Source organism: Planococcus citri, chromosome 3, assembly GCF_950023065.1.
Source record: "Planococcus citri chromosome 3, ihPlaCitr1.1, whole genome shotgun sequence".
Taxonomy (NCBI): Eukaryota; Metazoa; Arthropoda; class Insecta; order Hemiptera; family Pseudococcidae; genus Planococcus; species Planococcus citri.
This window is the reverse complement of record NC_088679.1, coordinates 63518150-63536610: the sequence shown is the minus strand read 5'-3', so window position 1 is coordinate 63536610 and position 18461 is coordinate 63518150. Positions and strand designations below refer to the sequence as shown.

At 34.5% G+C, this 18461-nt stretch overlaps 2 protein-coding genes across 2 annotated transcripts in view; one reads left to right on the top strand and one right to left on the bottom strand.

Moving 5' to 3' along the window:
* The window catches only part of LOC135840635 (limbic system-associated membrane protein-like), a 390872-nt gene extending 377203 nt beyond the window's left edge, over positions 1-13669 (top strand). Inside the window, exon 6 of the mRNA XM_065357259.1 lies at positions 7217-13669. Within this exon, the coding sequence (XP_065213331.1) occupies positions 7217-7347 (131 nt within the window). The 3' untranslated portion in view covers positions 7348-13669. The remainder of the gene's footprint in view (positions 1-7216) is intronic.
* A 2026-nt stretch (positions 13670-15695) lies between these two features.
* Positions 15696-16283, bottom strand: LOC135840634 (uncharacterized protein K02A2.6-like). Its single transcript, XM_065357258.1, has one exon. The coding sequence runs from the start codon at positions 16281-16283 to the stop codon at positions 15696-15698; it is 588 nt and encodes a 195-aa protein (XP_065213330.1).
* Positions 16284-18461: the final 2178 nt, after the last annotated feature.

Below are 18461 nucleotides of genomic sequence, written 5' to 3'. Positions count from 1 at the left end.
TACGTCACAATGAGGCATAATGATTCTTGCTGTGCGCTGATTGGCTGGTTGGTTTGTGGCGCAAAATTACGTCTAATTAATCAAATATCTCAGTAATTACTGAGAATAATTAAAAAGTAATTAGATATTTGAAATCTACGCATCTGAAAACGTACACGAGAAGTTCAAAAATGAATAAAGTGGAAATACTCGCAAAATAAATCGTTTATCAGTGTCGCGAATTGTGCTCTCTGTTTACAATGATAAAAACCAGAATTCCTAACACTGATAAACGATTTATTTCGCGAGAATTTCCACTTTATTCATTTTTGAACTTCTCATGCATGTTTTCAGATGCGTAGATTTCAAATATCTAATTACTTTTTAATTATTCTCAGTAATTACTGAGATATTTGATTAATTAGACGTAATTTTGCGCCAACTTGACTGATAATTTAATAACAAACCAACCAGCCAATCAGCGCACAGCAAGAACCATTAGTCCTCATTGTGACGTAATACCAATAATGTCTATGATCCGTGATCCGTGATCCGTGTAAACTGCCTCACGGATCAAATTTTCACGGATCCTTTTTTTTTCTGGTGTGTGTGACTCGTGACTCTGTGTCCAGTGAGTATTGAAGGCGAGTTTTGTGTGAGTATCGAAGGTGACGGAGGTGATGGTGGGAATCGGACAATCGGACATCCCAAATACCAGGTGGTGTTACTGAACGTTCGTATTTATAGCGGTGTCTGGAACATTTATCTATCATCTGCGCCACAGCTGTTCCACCATAAATAAGTTTTTGAGATTCATAGAAGTCCTTACACGATTAGCAGGAATGACCCGGGAGTTTCCTCCTTTCACTTTGTTTCCTTACGCAATCACCTTGGTACTTATATGGTGGGCTGTCTGTTGGTATTGTATCAAAACTGTCACGTCTGGGTTTTTTCTGTACAGTATTACTAATGTAACTGTTTGTATGTTTCAAATCACTTTTCATAACATTATCGCTATCGGACATTTTCCGTTCTTTGTTCTTTTAATACATTAGACCTTAGAAATAAACGCTTCCGAACACATCGGATCTTATTTTCGGACATTTTTCACGATAAATTAATGACTAATCTCGGTTTCAAGTAGAAATTACACGATTTAATGATTGAAAACCACAATGAGAAAGAGCAATGTATTAGGTTCCGTTCCATCATCGCACCTTTTAGGCTTTTCTAACTCAGTCGACGAGGTAATTTAAAAAAAAAAAAAAGGATCCGTGAAGTTTTGATCCGTGATCCGGATTCGGATCCTTTTTTTGGCAATGATCCGTGATCCGTGATCCGGATCATATTTTTCGCCATGATCCGTGATCCGGATCCTTTTTTTGAGGATCCGCAGCAACCCTGTGGGTAGGGATATGGGATAAATAGGGCCTTGGGAAATGTTTTAATCGATAATTCAAAATCGATGTATCAATATTTCGATTTCGATTATCGATTTTTATAGCTATGTATGTTTTCTACATATGAGTGAATGAAGTGGAATACCTCACTACTCTTAGATAAACTATGTAGCCATGGCTATATAAGGTGGAAAGCAGTTCTGCTTTTCAAATCAAGACCAGATGGGGAAATTATAGTTCTGTAGTAATAATTTAAATGAATTCAGTTGACTGGAATCCATTTTCAAAAAGTGCAGGTAAAAAAATTGCAAGCAAACTATTGCATACGTTGATAAGCAAGTTGACGATGCTCAGAGGCCAGCACAGGATTCAAAATTTTTTTACCGAGTCGGTGAAAACGTATTTTATCCGTCAAATCCTTTTTCCAGGACCGCTTACGAGCGTTTTTGTAGTCTTCAACAAACTCATTTTCTTCAAACTCAAAAACGTCAACGGATAAATTAGGATGAACTGTTTTTCTCACAGACAGGGCACACAACCGTACTCACAGAGTTCAAAATGTAAAAATAAACCTTATTATGCTAATCATGTACATAGTAGAGTGAATCTTTTTTTTTTTTTTAAGGGCCGATTCCGCATACTTTATTGCATAAGCAGCAGGCAGAATCCTTGACTAAGATTCACACGTTGCAAGTTTACTTAATTCAAGTACATTCACTTTTAAGTACTTGATCATCTCTGATCAAATAAATTTACTTGTATTCATTATTTTTCATCGTGAAATAGAATGGATAATCTGTCAATTAATTAAAAAATCAAGTTACTTGCGGTAGTTGCGGTTGCTTGAATTGAATAAACTAGCAGCGTGTAAACCTTGCTTATCAGCATGCATCTTCAGATCTGGAGATCTACTGAACAGAATTAGATGAAATTTGAAATATATATACTTTGAAACAATTAAAAGAAAATGTCGGAAGCGATTTTCATTTGATTGAGTATTTTTCGCAGAATTTGAAATTGAAAATAAACGAAATTTGAACACTTTTCAATCATTGATAATTCCAAAACTATTCAAGTAATTAAAAATCCCATCCGACATTTTTTTCTAATTGCTTCATAGTATCTATATTTCAAATTTCATTGATTTTCGTCGGATAGACCTCGAGATCTCAACACTCAAAAATCAGGCGGACCGGGTATGCAATCGGGTATGCAATCGTGTATGCGGAATCGGCCCTTAAAAAAAAGGGTAAACAGAAAAACCAACAACTAGAACCAAAAATTAAAAAACATACAAAGGTCGAATTAAATCTATCATGATTTTACTAAAGTACCTGAAACGTCTGTTTCTTCAGGTTCGATTTTTTGGAGATTGCAGTCAAACTACCGCAGATGCTCTAAATTTTAAATAATTTGACTAGAAATTTATCATCAAGATAGTGGAATATTGATTTTGAAACACCTCCGCCGGATTCTATTTGGCCCCGAGGTCCCACCCTCGGGAGCCATGATAGATCGTCAGTGGACGCTTTCTTGACGATTTCTAGCGGTCGCCGAGGTACCACCCTCGGCGAAAAAGTCGGGGGGTTACCCGATAAGACTACCGGCCTGGAGTTACCGGATTTCATTTGGCCCCGAGGTCCCACCCTCGGGAGCTGTGGTAGATCGTCAGTGGACGCTTTCTTGACGATTTCTAGCGGTGATGGTTCTATTGTTGTTGTTCGCGAAGGACTTCGTGGGTGTATGTGCTCAAGTGACTCTTTTTCAACATGGTTCATAGTTTTTATTTGTTCAAAAAAGTTGATAAACCAACTCTAAAGATTGGTCTTTTTTGAAACTAACCCAGGCAAATTAACCTAACTTGATTGCTCTGTTTGATTAAAACATTGCGAAATGATGACACATTTTTTCAATTTCACTTATCAAGACGTGTAATTTTAAGATAGAAAAAAATAAATAAATAAAACAATAATGAAAACTAAAAATACCACAAAAATAATATTAAATTTAAATTAAAGGGCTAATTTTTGTAGCCTTTAGGCTGCATTACCTACCGAAAAACTAAAAAATGAAACTTCTATTTGGATGTCAAAATGAAACCGTTTGACCTTTAAAAAAGAATAAATTGAAATAGGTAGGTACATACCTGCTAACTTTTGTCTTTTTCATTCTTGAATTTTATTTTCAACAGGTCGTAGATCCAGTATCCTACTACCATTGGGGGGATCCATCGGACGGCGGCTTTCCCCTTGATCGTTGTTGGTTTCTTTGGGGTGGAGGGAATTCTGAGACTCAATTTCTTTTTGTAGATTTTCTATTGATATGTACTTTTTTATTGTAAGTATTTCCTTCCAGTTTTTTCATATTTATTTTTTGTACATTTTTTTTACTTCCTTTCTTCTATGGTATATGGCAGAGGCCTATGAGCATACTTCATTCTAAGTTTTTTCGGTTCCTCTTCAATTCTAAAAATTTTAATAAATTGAAATTAATTCATCAAAATAAATTATTTACTATAGCACCATATTTTATTCTGTACTTACATCGGTCGCAGGCGGAGCAGCATTCTCTTCAACAACCACTTCTTCAGCAGGACTACGTATAACAAAATAAAAAACGAGTTAAAGAGTAAAAATAGAAATTTTGCTTCATATTCAGGAATGAATTATTTACGACTTTTCGTCGAATCACTATGTATTAAATTTACACGATATACTACTGTCTACTTAATTAACTTATGACTATTATGTTTGATTAATTTAGATCAAACTTACGTCTAGTATCGTTTTTACTGATTAATCGTAGCGAAATCGTTTATCTAGAGATAGATCGTTATAATAATTGTACCGGTACGTAGGTAAATTGATACCATTCTGGTAATCGAGCACGTTTTTTAGATATTTTCTTCAAAGTCCGTTGGTTTCATAAACGCGGTAGGGTTGAATGCGAAGTCCGCTGGGTCGAAGTTGAAGTTATGCAATAATGCGTTGATTTCGTTTGGCGAAAACATGCCGCTAATCCAAGAATGATCGAAATGGCGCACAATCAGGCGGCGTTGATCGACGTCGTACAGATCGTGGAGTTCGAGCGTGATGCGGCGTTGCGGTGGAGCCGCACGAAGAACGGTACGGGCTTCGAGTCCGAAGTAACGGCGACAGAAGGCATCAAATTCGGCGATCGGAAACGACCGATATTGGATGGTTCCAAGTGCGGCGCATCGAATTCGAATAATGGGGCCGGTGTACTTTGTCGTCGTAACATCGGTGCAAGTATTTAAACGTAACACAAGTTAGGAAATACGATGATTATCGTTCGACGGTTGTAGATGGTATGAATATTTGGTCAAATAGAGTTAATTTCATACCTGCAAAAATACCGTTTATAATCGCATTCGCTTCCTCTTTTTGTCTCGTGATTATTCTCCCTTTTAGTTTAAATTTTAGGTTAAGATGGCCAAGTTGAAGAAATGGTCTTGGTCGGTGTTCAAACAATTATCACTATGTACTTTATTCGGAAAGAATATTGTGCACCGCTTGCCCGAGACGTAGATAGGGCGGGCGTTGGCGAAAAATTCTTGGCACTGGGAAAATTGGTTCCATGTCGTAGTACGCGGAAAATACACCATGAACTCAATTTTTGATACATAGATACGTATTTAAGACCCTTGAAGGATTTATTTTTATATGTACTTACTTACTACAATTCGAACCAGTCGTCAAAACGGCTGTCGCTGTACCCAACTGGTGGAGGTACATTAACTACTGCCGAAGGAAGCATGTTCGATGAGCAGTTTAATTATTTCTTCTTTTTTCAGGTTATTATTAAACCTGATACCTTTTGTCCTTGCTATGACTTTTATTAGGTACATTAGGTTTCCTCAAATTATTGAGGATGAACTTCATTCTCCTAAGAAGAAAAAAAAACGAAATTTTCTCACATAAAGTACAGATACAGAATATATGACGTAATATAATTTGAAATGGACCAAGCTAGATCGAAAAAGCGTTCAAAAATTGATCACCAGCGAAATTTCAATGGCTAAAGTGAATTTTTCGATTTTGGGTGAATTTTTGATGAATGAAATTTTAGACAAAAATGTAAAAAAAATCAAAATTTTACCAAATTGACCTAGAAAGCTGGAATTTGGGATATACCCTATTTTTGACGAGTCAAATAGATCGGAAACGATTTCAAACCATTTTGAGCAGTCAACTTGAAATTTCCACATAATTTCATCAAATGATGTTGAAGATTCAAAATGTTCGCCGCACTCCAACTTAAATACGTTGTTGAGTCGACTGCTGGCGTGTTTGAGTAATTTTGGAGCCTCCAGTGACTTTTTGAAAATTCCTGGAGCCTGCAGTAAATGTCCATAAAATTTCAAGTTTCCAAAGTCTGCCAAAAAGACTCAACGAAGTGCTTAAAATGGTTTGAAAACGTTTCCAATCAAGTTGGCAGGTCGAAAATAGGGTATATCCCAAATTTCAGCTTTCTAGCTCAATTTGGTAAAATTTTGATTTTCTTTTCATTTTTGGCTTAAATTTCATTTTTCAAAAAATTACCAAAAACTCGAAAAATGCTCTTTAGCTCTTGAAATTTTGGCTGGTGATTAATTTTGGCATGCTCTCTCGACGTAGCTTTGTCCAGTTCAAAAATTTTGTGGGGATCCTATGTTGGAAATAAGGAAAGGAGTCTTTCATTCTTTAAACAATCAGAAGCGAGTATTCAAACTAGATTTGTGTTGTTTGAATTTTTCATTCCTCAGGCCTCCTCAAACTAGATTTATTTGAACGCAATGTTATTTCTTGCCATTGCTAGCCTGTGAACGAATAGTGATGATTTGAAATGAAACTACGTAACTTCGGTTTATATTCTTGAGATTCTTTATTAAGGTATGCACTTGTATTTAAAAAACGAAGGGAAATAGGCAAACGTGAAAAAAAAGAAATGTACCTACCCTAATTTAATTTCTTATGATATGAATAGTGTTTACATTTTTTCATTTACATATTTCGAAATTTGAATTCGTAACTTCAACTCGAAAAAAATAGCAATTTTTGTGAGATGTACTGATACTTTTTGCAGCCACTGTTATGTACCAAAGCCTTTTCTCCATCCTTCATCATCCGCATCAAAAATTTCAAAACCCCATTCGCCTCTCTATAATAAAATTTGATCAGTTAGCATAATAAATGAATCACATCACCCTTCACCATAGTAAAAAAAACTCCCTCTTGGAAATCACTAAGGGGATGATTTGCTCAGACATGTTCAAATTAGCGAGATAATGTAGACATGTCGTCATCTCTCGGCAGGGTGAAAATTTCTTAATATTCTGTTTAATAGTCGACTCAGCTTCTCCCCCTATTTTAATTACCCCTTAACAAACCGTAACGAAAAAGCTATTTGCGTACTACTGTGTATAGTGTGTATATATCCTCGTCGGGTATTAAATGAGCCAAATGGCGGAATACGAACGCCAGCAATAACACTCTCATTGAAAGCACGAGAGGAGAGCTTGAAAGCCAACCGTACCGTATATTGAAATTTTTCATTAACAAATGATGTTCGAAATGGCTAAAAGTGGACTGGTGACGGGGGGGGGGGGGCGAGGGCCCAGCGCGCGGCCGTGTTTAAAAAACGACGACAACGAGGAAGGAAATTACGGAGGCCATTTTTACAGTGTTGAGTGTATAGTATGTTTAGATTGCAACGAACGTGTAATTTTAAAAGTTTTTGGGCGAAAAGTTTTCACTGATGCTATATTCGATGTTGTAACCGTTATATAAAAAGTTGCGCTTTTAAAACACCGCTCTCTCTTATACCATGTGTTGCAGATGAGAAGCCAGCAGCCATGCACACGGACAACAGAAATTTCGCGCCAACCGTTACCAAACCAAAGATATATTCTGCATTTGTGATAATCATGTACATTTCATTTTCTTTTTTTTACTTATTTCTCTTTTAATGTGAATATTTGTATGCTGAAAACGTTCGTTCGTTCGTTCGTTCGTTCATTCATTCGTTCGTTTGTTTGTTGTTTGTTTTTTTTTCTAGCCCCTCTGTCTACCCCTCCTCCCTCTCTCTCGCCTCCCCCTCCACTCTTCTCTCTGTGGTCTCTCGTAGTACTCGGGATACCGAAAAGAAAAAAAAATAACCCATGTAATTATTCGAAATTGAAAAAAACATAATCAAATTTCTTTATTGTATACATAATATGTTGTATATATATAACTTCGTAGTAGCGTATTATTGTTGTACGTAATTTTTTTTCTAGTCGTATGCGAAAAAAAAGAAGAAAAAAAAAGGTGAACGAACTCCACTTTTTAATGTGTATTTTTATTATTCTTTTTCGTCTTTCTTATTTGAATATTTTGTATATATATTTAGATTTTTTCGCCATGTTCAACTCGATTTTTATCGTTGATATGTTTCATGTACGTCTGTCTATACGAGTATTATTGTGTTAACTTATGAATTATACTTGGTAAATTTCTCATCGTCATTAGGAAAACGTAACGTGTCAGACGGGTCATTTCATTGTGATTTGCTCGCCGAGAACGAGGAGATTCCGGTAAATAAATCAAGCATGTGGTAAATTGTTGTGGAAAATTTTCATAATCGATTAATTATTCTGACAGGGTGATCAGAGTTGTCGAAGTTGTTGGGAGTTGTTTGCTTTGACGAGCAAAGGTAGTGAAAATTACGTAGGTGTAGGTACCTATCGAGTGAAGGAAGTTCATGCAACTTTCTACCTATCCTTTCGGTGGAACTTTGAAATGGGTGCTATTGTTTGAACCACCTTGTATGCTAAATTAAGAATGGCCATTTTTATGCATGAAACAATTTCATTCCCGAAATTCTGTTTAAAGACTAATAATTGAACAAAGCCAAAATCGAAAGAGCATGTCCTAAAGCCCCCCCCCCCCATTTTTTTGAACTGAACACAGCTACATCGAAAGAGCCTGCAAAAATTCATCACCAGCCTAAATTTTAAAAGCCAAAGTGCATCTTTCGTTTTTTAGTGAATTTTTAAGAATCAAATTTAAGCCAAAAGTGAGAAAAAATTCAAAATTTTACTAAATTGACCTAGGGTGACAAAAAATGGGATCTACCCTATTTTCGATCTGCCAAGTCGATTGGAAATGGTTTCAAATCGTTTTGAGCAGTTCTGGAGGCTCCAGAAAATGTTTTCAACTTGGTATTTCCAGAAAATTTCATCAAAATGAAGATTGGAAATCCGAAATTCACGCTGCACTCCTCTTAAACCCACTTCAAGTCAATTTCAGGGCGATTTAAAGTCATTTTGGAATCTCCAGCGACTTCTTGAAAATTACTGGAGCCTCCAGCAGATTTTTCAATACTAGAAATTTCCATAAAATTTCACGAAATGGAGTTGATAAGCTGAAATTTACTCAAAGTTTGTTCGGATAGATTTTGGGGCATTTTTTGTAAAACATAAGATTCTAAAATCCGCTGGAGGCTCCAAAATGACTTGGACCCACCTGCAGTCGACATGATGATGTGTTGAAATTGGAGTGCAGAGTAAATTTTGGATTTCTAGCTCTGTTTGGTAAAATTTTACGAAATTTCGAGTGTTGAAAAATCTGCTGGAGGCTCCAGTAATTTCCAAAAAGTTGCTGGAGGCTCCAAAACGACTTGAAATTTACCTGCAGTCGATTTAGTAGCATATTGAAATTAGTTTACAGAATATATTTCGGCTTTCCAGTTGCATTTGATGAAATTTTGCAGAAATTCCAAGTTTCTAAAATTTACTGGAGGCTCCAAAATAACTTAAATTCACTAGCAGTCGACTTGATAGCATGTTTAAATTGAAGTACAGTTTAAAATTCAGATTTCCAACTTAATTTGATGAATTTTGTGGAAATTTCAAGTTTCAAAAATTTACTGGAGGCTCCAGAACTGCTCAAAATGGTTTGAAACCGTTTCCAATCGATTTAGCAGGTTGAAAATAGTGTATATCTCAAATGTCAGCTTTTTAGGTCAATCTGGTACAATTTTGATTTTTTCCCTCATTTTTGGCTCAAATTTGATTTTCAAAAATTCACCAAAAATCGAAAAATGCACTTGGGACTTGAAATCTGGGCTGGTTATGAACTTTTTCAGACAATTTCATCTAGCTTTGTCCAGTTCAAAAAATTTCATGCGAAGAAAAATCTGCTTCTTCATCTAAGACTCTACTGAAAAGTGGCCAGTAGGAGATAACTTCAGTTTGAACTATTTGAATTTACGATTGTCCATTTTTCGACATCATTTCTACTTTAATGTTATCCGAAATGAAAATTCCATTGCTTCTTCACAAGGTCGGTTTTGAATTTTTTTTCAATTCAAATTTTTTGATTTTTTGAAATTGAGCAAAGAGTAGCAAAATATGTTTGTGAAATGGGCTTGAAATAAAAATGATTGAGTTGGGTATTTTTGATTGTTCTTTTCTTAGAGTAAATTCTCATACCTTTAAAGTCTTGACTTGTGGGAAAATCAATGATGATTTTTTTCTGCTCTGAGAAATTTATTCCCATTTAGGTATTTTTTTTTTTTTTTGGAAATTCAAATGAACGTACCATATGAGAATACGGATTGTCATTGCCGGTATTTTTCTTTGCCTTTTTACGTTTCGGTTCGTCTGGATCTACTGTTACTGTAACATTGCTTTTGTGATTAATCCGGTAATGTTCACCCTGAGTCCAAAAGAACCATAACTAGGGAAGTATTCCAAAACACACACCGATTTTTAAACTGGATTAAGGGGAATCGAAAGAGGACCCCCAAATACACCAAAAAATTTTCACATGCTGAAATTTTTTTTCGATTTTTGGAGAGTATTTAAAAATTTCAATTTGGGTGATTTCTCATGAAAAAAAAACCATACAATTCGACTAAATTAACAAAAATATCCTTAATTTGAATTGTACACGATTTTTAACCTCCTGAGTCGATTATTTAAAGAGTCTCTAGTTGATTTTCAGATTCTCCAGTTTTCAAAAAAAAAAAAAAAAAAAAAAAAAAAAACTGTAGTTACACTAAGTAGGGTGAAAATGAAATTCAGTAGCTACACTTACTCAGATTTACCATCTTTGTGGATCTTTTGATAGATTTGAGCACATATTTTGAAGGTTCGAATTGAATATTTTATCCGGCGATTAATTCTGAAAAGAATTATTTAATAATTCATCGTTGTTTTTATTTCAATCGGTCCAAGAATATCTTGAAAATATTTCATAAATCGATCGAAAGTGTTACAAAGATGGTTAGTTTGAGTATTAGAGATTGAATTTCATTTTCATCCACTTAGATACTTACAGAGTTTTTTTGTCTCGGAAACTGGAGCGTACGAAAATTTGCTGGAAGCTCCAGAACAGTTCGAAACCATCACCAATCGACTCGGTAGGTTGAAAATGGTGTATAAACCATATTTTCAGCTTTTTATGTCAATTTGATAAAATTTTGATTTTTTTTTTACATGAAAAATGAGCCTTTTGAGTTTTTAAAAATTCGTCAAAAATCAAAAAATGAATTTCAGAACCTGTAATTTTTTCTGGTGGTGTATTTTGGACCTTTTTTTTGGTTCTCCGTTGTCTGATTCAAAATTTTTTGCACCGGTTGGGATATTTCCATGGTGAGCGTATATCGACGTTTGTATGAAAAAAAAAAAAAAGGTACATAATGAATAAATTATCATTTGATCGTGTTGAAATTCCAATAGGAAACCGGGGTGAGATTTTTCTTATCAATATGTAACTTATTGAACTTGTCTCAAAATTGCCTTCAATTTTTCGTTCGAGAGCCCTGCAAACTCTGAATGATATCTCCCGTCAAATAGGTATTCATCTTCGAGTAATAGGTTTGAATTTCAAAAAAAAAAAAGCTGTCATTTCAGTTTGTTAATTTTTAGATCCTTTCATTGTTGAAATTTCGATTCGAGGAAAAATCGAGGAATGTAAAATTACTTACTCGTATTTGTGAAAATTAGATTGAGCAATCTGCGTAGAAGATGGTTCGCTTTGGTTGCTTGAAGGGAAAAACTTCCGTCGGCCTATTGAACAATATTGATCTTATTGTAAGTAGCCTCCGAGTTGAAACTAATTGTTTAGAAATTGAAGAGCTAGGGAAGGTTTTTTCCTGAAAAAAATACTTCATATTTTACTACTGCTTTTTCATCCAGTGAACCATTTTGGAAGTACATATTCGCATGAACGAAGAACTTATGTGAAGTTTTTAAACTTTTCAATTGAAAAATGAGCCCCAATTTTTAGAACTCTTTGAAATGGGAATTTTTATTTTCATTTTATACCTAATAAAAATCTTAGCTGTCGATTGCACCGTTGAAACAGTGCAATTGAGTGATTTTTTTGTCCAGTTATACTTTCTGTTTTTTTTTTTTTTTACTTCCCCAATATCTTGGGAGACTCTTTCTCTAGATGAGAAATCGTAATGGAAGTATTTTTGGATTACATTTTCTTTTTGGACAAACTGTGGAAAATTCCGGTCACCAACACTTTTTTCTTCAGTTCAAAGTTGACTGATGAAATTGAAACAAAGGCATACTATTTTGAATAAAAATACTTACCAATATAAAAATGAATCATCGTATCCATTCCACTAAAATCATTGTATGTTTACTGCGGACAAGACCGCAAATTAAAAGCAGCATCTTCATTCGAGACAAGATATTCCCCCCCCCCACATCATCCGAAGTCGTAGAATATCATTTTATTTGATTGTGACTGAATTGTCATCTCAAAAGTCTCTGAACTCGTTTTTTTTTCCTAAGAGAAAATTCTTTTCTCGTCTCCAAATTAAATTAGTCATTTTACATTAAAACCCTAAAAAATGAAAATGAAAACCAAAAAATTGAAATAGACATTTTTGACATTTTTTGTTTCTGTGTTGAAATTGCACTGGGTAATCTTTTTTTTAGCGAAAGAAAACTCCTCGTGGCCCTTCAAACATGTTAATTCTAATTTTTAAAAAAATATAAATTGAATAAAATCGTTCAAAAATTAAGGGTCAGTTGGGTGATTTTCTTTGAAAAATAAATCATTTGGAGCTATTTTACTCGTATCACTAATGTGAAAAAACTTTCAATTTCTATTTTTTGTGTATTTTTTTGATTTTTTGAATTTTAAACTTTTTGAGGATTTGAGAGTACAAACTAGTGTAACTTGGAGATCTGGGGAAGATTTTGACTTTTTCTTAGAAAGAAGGTTGTTCTGAAAAAATCTACAGTAAATAGGTACCTACATTTGGGAATTTCAAGTAAAAAATTAGTTCTTTTTGATTTTTTAAATTTGGAGAAAATCAAAAAATGAGTCATCATTTTCTCGTAAAACCCAACAATATTTTCACCATATTCGTCATCCGTGGTTTTTCGATTTTTTAAAATCGAATAAACATAGAAAAATACTAAAGCCAGCATCGACTCCAGTAAATTGTAGAAATACCTAGGTATCTAATATACTTAGAGGATGTTCTTAATTTTTTTTTGTTTTTTTTTTTTTGAAATTGTAGCTGAATAATCAAACTCGTCGAGATTTTGTTTTTTAATAAGTAATTCCAAGTTCTGATTCTGAATATTGAAGACCACACTTTGTATTAATTGTCTATTTTCGAATATTTCATTATTTGTTTTATGAATTGTCTGGCCCATGAATTTTTAAGTCGTGAGAAAAACAGGAAATATAAAATTGCTTACTTGTAAAAGTAAGAGTTACTGTGTTTGTGGTAAACTCTTTTTTGGCATATTGGTTCCATTCAAGGATCGCCCAAGAGTTGATTTATTTACAAATCAGAAGAGTCTGGATCTGCAAGCAAAATCAATGATTTAATCTGACTCGACGTTTTTGCGAATGTTCTCGATTAATTTCTTTTTCAATAATCCGAACATATCATGTTCATTTTATTGTGTTTCATTTTACTCATACTTGTAAAAAAAATATCTGTATTTTATCATAAAAAAAGAAAGAAAAATAAACTGTCAGATAGGTAATTTGGAAAAAGGCTGGATGCAAAATCTAGTCTCGAAATGATATTTGCATTTTAATGCGAAATCAATATAGCAATAAATTAAACCGAACATATCCTTTAAATTCGTGTAATACAGTTACCTGCCCATAAATGTTATTTCTACCTATGTTATTAATCATATCAACGAATTGAATATCTTCCTTCGTAACGTTAACATTTATCTCTATTTAATACGCCTTTAATTTTGATCGCTTTCCTCCTTTTTTTATTTAAATTGTAAATATATGTTACAGATTGTTCTTAAATTTTTTTTACGTTTTATTTCTTCATAAAAGTCAGAATTGGGTACTATTTTGATTGGCGGTATAGACGATGGTTTTCAAGGTAAGCACTACTACTTTCCTGGTACGAGTCAAGTTTATATTATTAATTTGCCGAATTAAAATTGTTATCGCTGAAATTACGAAAATCTTTATAAAACTTGAGCAATTCACTTCGATATAATCTTCGCAACTGGGTCAGAATATATTAATATACAGGGTGTCCTGCGGTACAAACCGTTGGTCATAATTTATTGACGATATTCGTACTGTAATTCGTGCCCTTCTACCATCTCTGCGTTTCTTATTGCCCAGATAAAGCCATTTTATGGTTATAAATGGGTGCGAAATTCTCGTAATTATCTGTTGTCGATCGATGTTCACTTCCAAGTTTTGCTTACTTTTCTAGCTCTCTCGACTCGGATTTTAAATATTATTATTACAGTGGTATGGAATGGTAAATTTTAAGTAGCGTTTCCGCGAACAAGAAAACGTTATTTTGTTCCTGTTTTTCAAAGTAGGTATATTTCGGTAACACTTTTGTTTATCAGTTTTGTCTGTCTCGTTTTATATTTCCATTGCCTACCTACCGTACCTACTTTAAGAGAGAAACAGAATTAAATGAATTAATTCCACAAAGCAACTTTCGCCAGTTTCAGTTTTATTTTTTATCAAATATTGCGAAAAATGAGCCAAATTGAAGTTTATTTTCTTTGTACTTTTGTGTGACGTTCTTTTGAAAATATTAGTCAGCGATACGACTCGAGTAGTTTCTTAATTTCTATTCTGCTTGTTGTAAAAGGAATATATTTTGATCGTGTTTTCGAAATTTTTGAAAAACACCTTCAGCTTATTACGTCATAGTTTGCTTGAATACTGGAAGCAAATGGTTTTACAATGGATAAGAGATGGGTAGGTATTGAGGATACAATTATTCAAGGTGCTGGTTTATTTCGCGATGAAGATGATTCGTGGAAGGTTTTTCATCGACAAGTACTACTCATTAGAGTGAATGAAAAAGGTAAGTAGATATTGTATATTATGTGTAAAAAATATTGCAAAATATCAGTGGGGTCATTCCACGTCAATTTGACCTAGAAGTGGCAAGGGAGGTCAGCGATTTTTTTGAAATTTTTTCTGTGAAAAGACCTTTTGAAGGAATGATTACAAAAAAAAATCAAAATTCAAAAAATAGACGAATTTTAATTTTTTTTTCTATGAGTGTGATTTTTATCAACTTTTTCATGAAATTTCTCAGAAAGAGGTCAAAATAAGACAACTGAATATATTTAATGTTTGGAATTGAAAGTAAAAAGATGACGAAATAGTTGGCTCTCAGGGATACCAACTCACTAAAATAATACTACAAATATACCTATAGATACTACAATCTTCGCCACATAAAAAATCGAATACTATAGGTATAATATAATCAAATATAACTAATTAAGTAATTATTTATTTACAAAATCATTGAGGCACACCGGTTTCTTCAACAAACGTCCAAGTCTGGCTGGAACGGGAGCTGGGGCCTGAGCAGGCTCAGGCTGAAGAACTGGTGGAGGAGTTAGCACCCTCTCCACGGGTAGAATTTGATTTTCGACACGTTCTGTAGGAATATTGAACGTAACGTTACGTTGTTGAACTGGAGAAACTGGCCCTGGACAACTTTTTTCTGGTATACAGGTAGATTTCAGTTGATCGATCTGTTTTTTGATAATTTTCCCATTATCTAATCAAACTTGATAATGGAGTCGACCCAAACAGGATTGAACTGTACCAATTTTCCAAACTGGTTTTCCAAGAATGGTCTGTACTACGACATTGACATGATCACCCATGTTGAAACGGTGAATTTTCTCTGTAGAGACTGGATTTTGTTTCAAGGTGATTGGTTTGATAGCATCGAGTCTAATTCGCAAACGTCGACCAAGGTATCGTTCTGCTGGACTTTTCCCATCCAATAAGGGAGTAGCACAAAAAGGGAGTAGCACAAAAACGGAGTAGAATTTTATTCATCAGCAGTTGAATTGATAAGTTTGACTACGATCAAAAACTGATAGCCTTTTCTGGGACCGGAGAAATCGATGTGAATTTGATCAAAATTATTTTCAGGAATTTCCCAGTGATGAACTTTGACCTTGGCTGGTTGTTTCTGGTATTCTGAACATTGAACGCAGGATTTCACCAAACATTGTAAATCAGCGTCAATTCCGGACCAATAGCAGTAATTACGCGCCAACTGCTTCATTTTGACAATACCCAAGCGGGTCATATGCAATTCATTCATAATTGCTGGTTGAAGTTTCTTCGGAATGACAACACGCTTGCCACATAAGGTGATACCGTTTGAAATGGTGAATTTTTTGACGACACATGTACTCGACAATTCTGGATCAGTACTCGTTTCTTGAGTGATCATAGCACTTATAACTGCTGTTGAAGTGATATGATGTAGCGTTTCTTCTTGTAATTCGGCGATTTCCCATTCTAGCGCAGCGATAACGCCATCTGGTGCTTCATTTAATGGAGCTCTGGATAGATAGTCAGCATTTATGTTGTCTTCCTTCTTGCAGTACTTTATATCGTAATTGAACATGCTCAAATAAGCAGCGTAATGCAGGGATGCGGAGCGGAATGAATTTCGTTCCGGGTTCAGGGTTCAGCTCCGACATAAAAAATAATTCTGTTCCGGTTTCCTGTATCGTTCCGCTCCGATTAAAAATATCGTTCCGTTCCGGTTTAGCGTTCCGTTCCGCTCCGATTTTTCTTTGTTTTAGAGAAGGTTGCATTCAAAGTACATCAGAATTTTCATGTTCTGAGCAAAAATTGAAGTTGAAAATGTTGAAATACCCGAAATTTTAAAAAAATGGTTGAATTAGGCGCGTTTTAATGAAATTTAAAGTCCACCTCACTGCTCACATGAGAAATTTGAATTTTGATCGCTGAAAATTGCAGCTTTGTTCCAAAAGTACATTGTATAAATGGTCTTTTTCATGTCATTTACCATGTCTTTTTACAATTTTCTAGTTTATTGAGGTAAAATTTCAGCAAAAACACCTTTTGTTCACACTATAATCTTGAAAATCGTTCATTAAAGGTCAAAAAATTTTGTTAGGTCGGAGCTTTAAAAACCCAAATTTTTATTCCGGTTCGGTTCCGGTTTCGCTCCTGCATATTTTTTGAAAGTTGCTCCAGGTTCCGTTCCGCTCCGCCAAAATTCTCCCAAAAGTTAGGGGTTTAGCGTTCCGGTTCGTTCCGGTTCAGTTCCGCTCCGCATCCCTGGCGTAATGCAATACGTCGGCCTAGGTGCAATTCCTTGGAAGTGCCACATGTAAATAGAGACTTGTGTAAGAAGCGCCTCATCGCATGTATCGCTTTCTATGGGACAAAACCTTCAACTCAAAGGTAGGTCGTGTTGTCCGCACCAAAACACAGTACCTACCCAAGAATTGAAGATTTTTACCCAATAGAAAGCGCTACAGGCGATTAAGCGCTTCTTACACAAGTCTCTATTTACATGTGGCACTTCCAAGGAATTGCACCTAGGCCGACGAATAGGTCGAGCGTAAGTTTTGGTTTGTTTATTCCACATACCTTTGGCAGCAGTTTGACTCCTAACTATAGTTCCACTCTGAGTATTTTCTAGACAGCTCACAATCAAATGACGTGGCTTTTTATCAAGTTTAATTTTTGCGGCATCAGTGCCTGGTAACTCCTTCATTGCTGTTTCGCATTCCTATGACTTGAGGTAACGTTCCATTCGATAGTGCCAATTTCCAAAACATTCCCATCAAATAATAGCACAGCTGACCTTTCAGACGAACCCATTTTTCGCACACACAAAAATTCAAACAAATTTAGCAAATAAAAATTCCAAAAAGTCACGAAAAACAGCAAAATTCTTCTAAAATATAATACTGTTCATGAAAAAAAATAACCACATCGCTACCATGTTGAAAGGTAGAGCTGAGAATTACCAGCGAGATAAATAACGATGCTAAGTCTATAACATTTATTACAATACTTAATGAATTTTGTTGTGGGTCTTCATATTCCTAAATGCTCTGTTGAGAGACTTATACTTGTTCTCTGCCATTATCTCAACAAAGAGTTTGTATCCACTTTCTCTCATTTTTGCAGATATCAACTGCCACAATGCTTTTTGAGTTTTGGGTTTGCCCTTCTTTTTGGTTTCCTCCTTATATGTACAACTCTGCAGGGCCTATTCTAACATGTAGTTTCACCTATATTGTGTAGCTCCAAAAAATCGAATTTTCATTCAACATATTACCTTGAATGCGAGTCAAGATATGTAGAATCCATATGATCTGTAAAAATAATAAAATATGAAAGTAAAAAATTAAAATAATAGAAAATTAATAATACTTAAGTACTATAAAAATTCGGTTTCTGCGGCATGAAATAATGTGGCTATGTAGGGCCTATAACAGTTCAAAAGTACCCGGTTCGTCTGAAAAAAGCAAAGCAAAGCACACAAATTAGGCAACTGGCAACTAGGAATGATAAACATTTTTTGAAAAAGCAATTCTCCGGAGTGTGTCTAAAACCTATTGTACACACCTTTTTTGAATCCTGAAAATATAAAAAAAGCAAATGAGAATTTACTAAATGACATAATAAGTTGAAACAAATTAATAAAAAAATAAAACAAAAAATCAGGTAAATAAATTTGTATTTTATACTTACAATTTTTTATCAATTGAATTTAATTAATAATAATAGGTATGTACATACCTAAATCATATCAAATATG

Coding starts and splice junctions, on each gene's coding strand:
- LOC135840634 (XM_065357258.1), bottom strand. CDS start 16,283: ATGTTCAATTACGATATAAAGTACTGCAAGAAGGAAGACAACATAAAT.